This window comes from Melitaea cinxia, chromosome 30, assembly GCF_905220565.1.
Source record: "Melitaea cinxia chromosome 30, ilMelCinx1.1, whole genome shotgun sequence".
NCBI lineage: Eukaryota > Metazoa > Arthropoda > Insecta > Lepidoptera > Nymphalidae > Melitaea > Melitaea cinxia.
The window spans coordinates 5966494-5977251 of NC_059423.1; the positions used below are offsets into that span (position 1 = coordinate 5966494).

Consider the following 10758-nt stretch of genomic DNA (forward strand, 5'->3'; position numbering starts at 1 on the left):
CCGAATTTCCCATACAACATGAAGTTAAAATTTACGCCCGTTATTGCGAGACGGATTAAACAAAACTCGCACTAGGCACTCTGATGGTAAGCGATTACCGTAGCTTATAGACGTCTGCAACACCAGAAGCATCGCAAGCGTTGCCGATCCCATCTCCAGTTCCCCCAGGACCTCTGGTCACTACTCACCAACAGAAACACAACACTGCTTGAAAATAGTGTTATTTAGCTGTGATCTTCTGTCAAGTCGAGGTACTACCCTAGTCGGGCTGTTCCATATTTTGAGAGAGTTTCCTGCTATGCCCAATCTCAGTTACAAGAACAAATCATTCTTTTCTTAATAATTAATCTGATATCAGATTTAAAAGGAAAAATACAAAAAACTAAGTATAAAAACATATTTAAAAAATTCTTTTTAAACCAACATATAGAATATAATAAGAAATAAATAGAAATAATAGAAATATTAAAAATTGTATGATAAAATCTTTGTTTTTTCAGAGCAACACATTGTATAATTTTCCGATTCCAATTAAAGTAATCAACTAATGTCTTTATATATATATATATATATTTAAGTAATTTAATTTGTTGAAGCAGAATATTAAGGTAATAATGAAAAATAAAACGCAAAAAATGTTCATCCAATATTTATATATTTTTTGTTTTATTTAATGATTATACCACAGACAAAAAACACAACAACAATTGAATATAAACTTAAGTAGTTTATTTTTTTGGTAAAATTTAAACTTATTATTTAATAAAAATGCAAAATTTTGCAAATTGTCATTATTTGCGAAATATCACATTATTGGCTAAAGGCTTTATAGGTACCGTGTGTCGGGTTCATTTAAATTACTTAAACTAATCCCTCTCAATAACTGTAATTTTTTAATAAAATACTGAATGTAGGAATTGCAAAGTGCTAATTTGCAATATTCCGCAAAGTAATAATTTAACAATACAAATTCGGAATATTGCAAATTCGCAATTTGTTGTAGTAATGTGATAATTTGTCAATTATTAATGGTATTAAAATTAATTAACTTACAAATTTGATTTACAAAACTAAAACATTACTAACGCCTAAACATATTTAATATGAATATTCCCGACCTGTTGTATATAAAAAAAAAATGATAGCTATCTATCACGACGTACAGACATAAAAATGCTCTTTTTATTAGGATACTGTTGATAAGTCGTATAAAAATATAATTATGTTAAATAAAAATCTAAAGACTATTTAAATATTTTCTTGAATTATGTTACTTAATTATCAGCATTTCTCTTCTAAACTAAAATGAGAATTTGGTATTCGAAACTAAGTAAGAAATAACTCTGTAAACAAAAATATGTCAAAATATTATAATTTATAGGATTGTTTTCAAGGTACAAATTCAATAGAGAAAGTTCATTGACATCGTGGCTATGCCCATAATGACAACGCTCATGAGAAAAAAAAAATTTCATTACAAATTCATTGGTAGTCTCAGCTTGAGTACAATCATCGACTCTCTATAATTATAAAATCCCACATCTTCAAATAAAATTCAATCTTTATTAAAACAATAAATCTAATCAACATTAGTCTTACACATATGTATTATATTTACTCAATGTTACCTACATACAGACATATTTACATGTATTGACTCAAGTACCTAATTATATAGTAATAAATGAAGTACACGATCAGAGAGTATACGACGAATTGTACAGCTTTGTCCAAGTAATACAATCTGGGAAAAAAGAAATTAATTAATTAATATTATTTTAATTATAAATCAAATAATTTGTGAAATATAAATACTTGACCATATATATATATATATATATCATCATCATTACAGCCTAAACAGTCCACTGCTGGACATAGGCCTCCACAAGTTGACGCCAAAAATAACGTGAACTCATGTGTTTTGCCCATAGTCACCACGCTGGGCAGGCGGGTTGGTGACCGCAGTACTGGCTTTGTCGCACCAAAGACGCTGCTGCCCGTCTTCGGCCTGTGTATTTCAAAGCCAGCAGTTGGATGGTTATCCCGCCATCGGTCGGCTTCGTACGTTCCAAGGTGGTTGTAGAATCTTGTTGTCTCTTAGTCGCCTCTTACGACACCCACGGGAAGAGGAGGGGTGGCTAAATTCTTTAGTGCCGTAGCCACACAGCACACAGCATATATATATATATATATATATATATATATATATATATATATATTGTTGTGCATGAGCCCGCAAAGGTTTCTGAGTTGATACGACCAAAAAAATAATAAGAATGAAAAAAAGCGTAGCAACATGTGCGAATATTAAGCACAAAGTTAATACATAATTATATTAGTTTTGCTTAGACATACTAGTAATAAAAATATCAGCATAATATACATTACACACAGCATAATATACAAATAACATTTTTCTAGTCTAGGCATTTTTGCCAAGACATATCGACTAGTACAAACGCCCTCTTTTTGAGATATTTATTTTATTTTCTCTGGGATTGTCCCATATGGTAAGAGAAAGATTTAGAATTAACAAAGTTTGATTTCGGAATTTTTCTTAATTTTTTTTATCTAAATACTAGATTTAAAAAAAAATTATTTACTTGTTTATTTATTCTTAATGTACACCGAAATACAGACACATATAAAGAAAGATACAATACAAGATGTACAAAGGCGATCTGATCGCTAAATACCTATTTCTTCCAGATAACCTTTGGGTACACACACATATTACACATATTGTCTGATTTTGAAAAAAATTTAAATGGCTGTGACAGAACAGACAGCAGAACTCAGTATTAGATATTTTTATAGTAATAGATAAAGCTAAATCTTTTCTTACTGTCGACTATTAATTTTATTATATATCTATATATATTTATAACATCAAACAATAAATATACTCACTGTCTATGCAGTTTTCTGGCCTGTGGCAGTGTCGATGGGTCCTCTTTGAGACAAAACTCCCTTGCGCCTTTTATGTAGTTCCTTATGTATGAACTCCAGTTCACAACCTAAAAATACAATTAGAATTTGATTAGAATTCGAACAATTATTATCTATATAACCAGTCCACTTTCTTGTAACATGATGAATTAACTGCCAACCTTTCTACTGTATGAGAGAAAAGATTAGCCCTAGATTAGTATTCACTGAATGTAAGGCCGAAGACGGGCAGCAGCGTCTTTGGTGCGACAAAGCCAGGCCAGCGGCCACCAACCCGCCTGCCCAGCGTGGTGACTATGGGCAAAACACATGAGTTGACGCCATTTTTCGGGCGAACTTGCGGAGGCCTATGTCCAGCAGTGGACTTCGATAGGCTGAAATGACAACGATAATGATGATGATGATGATGATGATGATGTAAGGAAGAAAAACAGCAGAAAAATTTGCCATATAGCTAAAATAAAAAATGCAGTATTCATGTTTGTGCTCTTTGGTGAAGGTAAACTACTTAATAAAACCTACTTATATCTGCAGATGATATAAAAATAATAAGCATGGTAAGTGAAGCTGCAACTTTTTAAATTTATAAGTGAAAGTACCATTAAAATACAGCAAAGCCTAAAAGTAAAGTTATTTTAAAGATCTGATTTTGTCTATAATTAAATATTTATGCCATTATTCCTTACCTCTATATTCGTATAAAATATTTCGTTATCAGCTTTAGAAATCTGCTTTTCGAGCGATCGGTAATAATCATTATTGAAGAACCATTCCTTAGTTGTATAATACTGAAGAACTTCTAAGCCGTAGCTGACACGTTTCTGTATTTTCACCATACTGTAATCAGGAAACGGATAATCAATCATATTTTTCTTATAGTCAAAAATTTCCTTTGGGAGTTCAAAATATTTTTTCTCATAGAATCAATACTTATCGGGCGAAATCATCTAACCAATTACAGCTCCAAAGGAGCCACAACTTCGTAAATTTTATTTAAAAAAAGTAATAGAAAACTAAAGATAAGAATTTATGAGAATTGATTTTTTCCTTCCTCGTTAATCGACATTATAATCAAAATAATAAATACTCTTTATCGTAAACCACAAGGAAACATTACAAAAAAAAAAGTAATACACACAAAGAAAGATGTACAAAGGCGGTCTTATCACTAAGAACAATTTCTTGCAAACAACCTTTGGGCGTTGGACATGGTGTAGAAAGAGAGGAGTGGTAGGGAAGTGTACAAATAGTTGATAAAGAATTGGCATTTAGTTAACAAGCAATATGATATTAAAAGAAGTAAATATACACACGTATACACATACATATATACATAATATACATACACAGACATTAAGGAAATTATTTTGTATGATAGATTCCAATTTCTCTTTCAAGGCAACCTGATCTATGTCACTATATTAATAACCCACAAATGGGTACTAAACACGCACAGTAAAAAATAGTACATAATGGAACACTTACAAAGTCTTCTTGCCCATTAAGAACATGAGGAAATCGACGAAATAAGCTGGCAGGATGTGTGTAAAGAACGCGGCTATCAAATGCTGAACTTTGGAGTTCTTTGGTGAGCCTCCTGGATACCAGAGGCAGACGGAGAAAGGAAACTCTTGTACGTGGATTCGACCTGGTGAATAGATGTTATAGACCGAACATTACAAATTAAATCTAATTTTTATACAACTAAAATAGTTGACACAATAAAGAACTGGGGTAGGTCACAGCAGGAAATTTGCTGCTCAAAATATGGAGCAGCCTGACTGGGGTAGTACCTCGACCTTACAGAAGATCACAGCAAAATAATGCTGCTTTCAAGCTGTGTTGTATTCCTTGTAAGCTTGTGTTGGTGAGTAAGGTGACCAGAGCTCCTGGGGGGATTTGGGATATAAGGTCGACAATGCGCTTGCGATGCTTCAGTTTTTGCAGACGTCTATAAGCTAGGGTAATCGCTTACCATTAGGTGAGCCGTATGCTTATTTGCCGACCTAGTTATATGTAAAAAAAATCTTTACTACACTACATGAAAAATAATCCAAACATCTGTATAAAAATTATGTTTTTTGGGTCTCCCCCATCCTAAGCCATCAAGGTTGTTATCATGTACACCTGATAGCGATCGTTACTTATAGTAGAGCAGCGTGGTGGATTAAGCTCTGATCCTTCTCCTACATGGGGAAAGAGGCCTATGGCCAGCAGTGTGATATTACTGGCTGAAGCGTAAAATATTTATGATTGTATGTCACAGCAATTAGGATCAACGAACAGTTCTAATGCTTCAATATTCTAAAGATGCCGCCAACAATAAACTAAAAATGTTTTCATCAGATCAAACAGATATTTCTTAAATATATTATTACCTAGGTCAAGAGCTTGTCCCCAAGTGATTCCGTTGTGACCAGATTGTGTGACGTTACAGATTCTGATATCTTTGGGCCTAAAATAAACACACAATTCCATATTAATATTTATATTAAAAATAATAAATATCTATTATGCTGCACTTTTCCTCTATCTATCTCTATAGATAGATAATTGAAAACAGCAGTAATAATAAGAATACAATATTTTTGTTGCTTCAAAATATTTTTTATACCGACTTCCACAAAAAGGAGGCGGTTCTCAGTTCGACTGTATTTTTTTATGTATGTTACCTCAGAACTTTTTACTGGTGGACCGAATTTGATGATTCTTGCTTTAATCGAAATCTGAAGCTTGTCTTTTGGTACCATTTAAATTTGATCGAGATTTATCAATAAAATCAAGAATATATATATTTTTTTCTTTTTTTGGTTAGGCTTTGCAAGTTCCCTTACAAATATTTTATTTTAATACTGTAATGGAAACTTTTACATAGTAAATTACATTATTAGCTGCACCCTGCGCGCGTTGCTATGCTTTTTTTGGTTCGTTACTATTTCATCAAAACGTTGCCGTTTCATCCGTAAAAATTTTACCCTCATGCGCCTAAAAAAGTTTTACTTTAAAACCATAAAAATTAAGTAATCTATCAATTATTGAATGTACTACGAGTATAACGCAGCACATTTATTTTTTAATCTTAAAAAATGGTATAGCGCTTCGAATCATCTTTTTTAATGCGCACGGCCAAGGAGTGGAATTCCCTGCCGGCGTCTGTATTTCCGAGTTCATACAACCCGAACATGTTTAAAGCGCGAGTGAACAGGCTTCTTCTGGGCGAGCTCCATCTTCGACCTCGTCTCAGCTCTAGAGCTAGACTGGGGTCAAAAGTAAGCCCATTATATAATAAAAAAAATATTTAAACTTACTTTTCTAGGGCAGTGAGGTATGACAGAATGATACAGGCATTCACAGCCATGTCGACTGGAATTACGTCGGCCAAGTAGCTGTCGTTGCAGTGCATAGTACGGATTACACCTTGAAATAAAAAAATATTTTTAAAATAACAGATTTGCACGTAAGTAGTTAGTAAGTAAGAATTAATAAGCATTGTCAGCAACTTAAATAAATTATATTTTCACCTTTGCCAGCTCCGACTAAAAGTCCAGTTGGTCCATTTAAGTTGTCGACCCAACCAGGCAATGGCTCCTTGTATGCTGCGGTTACTGTAAATAAAAGAGAAACTTGAAATAAATATTTGCAAATTTCCGCTAAGTATCAAATGTTTCCATTATTTATTGAAAAATTCAAATTGTTTATTGAAAATTCAATGAGATGTATTTATTGTATAACATGTAGTAACAATGGCAATTGATATGTGAGTAATTTATAGGACTCATCATCATCATTTCAGCCTATCACAGTCCACTGCTAGACATACATATAGGTTTCCACAAGTTCGTGCCATAAATGGCGTAAACTCTTGTGTTTTACTCTTGTGTTGTACATTATTAAATGTGTAAATATTAATCTGTATTTCATTTTTCATGCCACAATTTGATAGCAATCTTACCGATTTCATACAACTTCTTTTAAGTATCTATATAATATTACGTGAAGCAAAAACTTTGTACCTACCCCTTTTTGCGAAAATTGCGCGGACGGAGGAGTGTGAAATTACGCACACTTACAATTTATATAGAGAAGGAGTGCAGAATGGATAAAAAATACATTCAATCAATTAAAAAATCATTACACACACTACCATGTATTTGACACGCACGCATATACATATATATACTCTTTTGTTTATTATTAGTCTGTAGTCAAGTTGACAAATTAAAAAAAAGGTTATTTATTTTAATCATTTTACTTTTTTTTTTGCTATTTTAATTTTATAATTATCGATTATGGTCAAATTTCGACCACTGGACGACCACTAATAATTTCGTGAAATTTCATATGGAATAAAAAATAAATAAAAAAAATGTTGAAATTTAGATTTTTTTTAAACAACGATTATTTCAACTTCACTTTCAAGAGAGGGTAACAACTAGCAAATCAACTAATAATACATAAAAAATCACTAATATATAAGTAGTGACTTTACTCACCAATCGATGGTCTAGCGATTACGATTGGGAACTTTCCCGCGTGCTGTGACACCAGGTCTTCGGTCAGCGACTTGGTATACGCATACGTGTTCGGCTGCGGTTCGATGAGTCTGGAAAATAGATTTAAATTGCAAAAAATAATATTCAGTATGGTTGATAACAGAAAAAGTATTCAGGCCAGGTATCATGAGGACTATAACACTTTATAATTATAACATTCTCTAATGTAGGCACAGACAGTGTAAGCACTAGAAGGTCATCTAGGTAGGAGTTCAATATTTAACACCATGACACGAGAATTTTATATATTAAGAAGATATCCAATGTAAAAAAAATATTTTATGTGATTGTATGTAATTATGTATCTAGGTTATTTTATGTTTGTATGTATGCCAATGTTTAAATTTATAAATGTACACTTCTAAATCTTTCATGTATCTTTTTAAAGCCTGATTTATGGAGTTAAGACCCCCTTTTGTACATTATTTTGTTGTACACAGTTTCTTTTTACCACCGGGCAAAACCATTTATTAGGAATTCTACTGTCAACAGCTGATGACACTTAAGCAGGAATTTGAGATTAGAGTGCCAGAATTGATCAACATAAAAGGTGTGGTCTTTCATCACGACAACCCCCAACTTGATACGTCTTTAGCCACTCAACAAAAATTGAGGGTGTTTGAGTGGGAAGTCGTAATGCTTTCACCGTATAGCACTGATTCTGTACCCTCAGATTTCCATCTGTTTCGATATCTTCAGAATCATTTTATTAGTAGGGTAGTGTAAAGTTAACATTAAGAGAGGACTGCCAAAACTACTTGTCACGGTTTTTCAATGAGAAGTCCCTAAAATTTTATAGAAATGAATCCTGTCACTACCTACGAGATGGCGACAAATTATTATAAAATGATTCTGAAGAAATAAATAGAATAGTACATATAGTATATTTAATTCAATTTAATTTTAAAAATATTAATGTAATATTAATGTATTGTATAATATAAAATAAAAAATATTAATGTAATATTAATGTATAATATCAAATAAAAAATTAGCTATATCGCAATATTAGCAAAATATTTAACTCACTTAGGTTGAAGGTAAGTTAGAAGATCATCGTCCATCCACTGCATACACTGCATTATATTTTGAGGTTTGTGTTGCGAGGGATACAGGCGCTCCTCTAGTGTATGGACCTCGCAGCGACAGTACGATGTTGACACGTGTATGAAAACCTGAAATATCAAGATTTGTTTTTAGTTGCGCTGCTTATCACACTCTTATATATTGCTTTCGGTATATAAGTAAAAATAAATAAATTACATCTATTTATATATATAATTATACTATATTTAATAGAAGACGCGTTTGCGCAACGGTCACAGCACTGGTTTGAGGCTGTTGCGCTGGCGGTCGCGGGTTCGATCCACGCACATGACGAACATTTGCATCGGCTATACAGATCTCCCGGTTGTTATCATGTACACCTGATAACGATCGTTACTCATAGTATGGAATATATACGCAAACTCGCATTGGAGCAGCGTGGTGGATTAAGCTCTGATCCTTCTCCTACACGGGGAAAGAGGTCTCTGAAGCAAAACAAGTGATTTTCGCCCATGCCCAGCAGTGGGATATTACAGGCTGAGTATTCATTAAATATACATTAAATCAATTTAAAAAAAAAGATTACACACTGTACCATATATTTGACACACACACATATACACTCTTTTGTTTATTATTATAGAAGTCTTTGACAACAGAATCTTAATAATATTCAAACTTGGAATTCAAATTAATAATGGTCGAATTTCGAACACTGGGCTGAACTAGTAATAAATAAATAGATAAAGGTTAAAAAACTTTTGATCACCTGGAGTTTTTTCATACCATCAGCCAATTTCAATACTTTATACGTTCCGAATGTATTCATGTTGACTGCGTCTCGTATGAACATGTCGAATCTGGAATCATTAAAACATTTTATTTTATTTTACTTTATTCTTTGATTTTCTTACTCTCCTCCGTTTTGTCGCGCAACGCCTCTTGCGAGAAAGAGATAAATATATTTTTAAAGTGTAACTTTTATTCGGTAATTGTGTGTTCTGTTAATGTTTTTATTTACTAAGGTTTCACTTTCATCGTGGTTTCATAAGACCACACAATACCTTTTTACATATCAGTTATTTAGGAGTAAACTCTTATTCAGTGTAGGAGCCGACAGAAAATGTAACCATATCTGATAATCTTACCGTACGCATGCTGCACAATGGAATAGTATTTCGGTCTCTCTCTGCAGAGTATCCCAGTCCTGAATAGAGATTCCGAGATCATCTTGAAGAATATCACCTTGTATTACAGATATTTTGTCAAATGATTTCGGTGATTTGTCTTGAAGGTAGTCGAAAACCTAAAAATGTTTGCAGTTAGTATATTATTAGTACTTTTCACCGCTAGATGGCACTGTTAAGTAATTATTTTAATTTATTTATCAAGGGGTATTGATTCTCAGTGATATTCTAATTTATTCATATAGTTAAGATGTACAATAAAATAATAAATACATATATTATTTAACAATTAAATTAATATAATAGATTTATTTACCCGGCAATTTATAAAGTCGTCAATTCGCTCTTTTGTAGTTTGCCCCCTTTTCGGTCGCATCAATACATATATCCGCTTCACATCGGGACAACATCTTAATAGTTTTTCTATTAAGACTTTTCCCATAAAACCGGTGGCTCCAGTAATAAAAATTGTCTTCCCAGCGTAGAACTCGGACACGCCGATAGATGGCGCCATTTCGTGTTTTGTATCTGAAACAATATTTATTATAAATTATAATTTGAGTATATTTTACCTAAATAAATCTTAATTACATAATAACTAGAAATTGATACTTTTTTATTCATGTTTAGCTAATATACTGCAAAATTACAAAAACATAAAAACCTTTTTAACCCAACCGCTACTAGATGGCGCTGTATCCTTACTCATACTTTAAGACATTCTCACACTGTTATGTTTATAGCATGCAATCATTATGTATCATTCAGAATGTCTCTGAAGGTCAATTTTACTACGTATTTATGTAGGTTATATCCGAAAAAAATGTTGCAATCGAACCTTGGTATTTTTCTCAATACTTTTAGGTGGGTACGTACAAAATGCATAGAATCGTTGCTTAAAATTTATCGTACGATTATAATAAATATATTGTATTATATTTACATTACATTGTACTGTGTGGCTACGGTTCTAAAGAATTTAGCCACCCCATCTCTTCCCGTGGGTGTCGTAAGAGGCG

The 10758-nt window shown here is 32.6% G+C and overlaps 1 protein-coding gene across 1 annotated transcript; it reads right to left on the reverse strand.

Moving 5' to 3' along the window:
• Window positions 1–638: 638 nt before the first annotated feature.
• On the reverse strand, window positions 639–10253 carry LOC123668165 (putative fatty acyl-CoA reductase CG5065). The gene is made up of 12 exons (XM_045601957.1): window positions 10056–10253; window positions 9701–9858; window positions 9322–9412; window positions 8535–8680; window positions 7446–7555; window positions 6474–6557; window positions 6261–6369; window positions 5331–5407; window positions 4438–4600; window positions 3639–3789; window positions 2914–3020; window positions 639–1744 (listed from the first exon to the last, which is right to left on the reverse strand). The coding sequence occupies exons 1-12, from the start codon at window positions 10251–10253 to the stop codon at window positions 1645–1647; spliced, it is 1494 nt and encodes a 497-aa protein (XP_045457913.1). The 3' UTR covers window positions 639–1644.
• Between the last annotated feature and the right edge of the window lie 505 nt (window positions 10254–10758).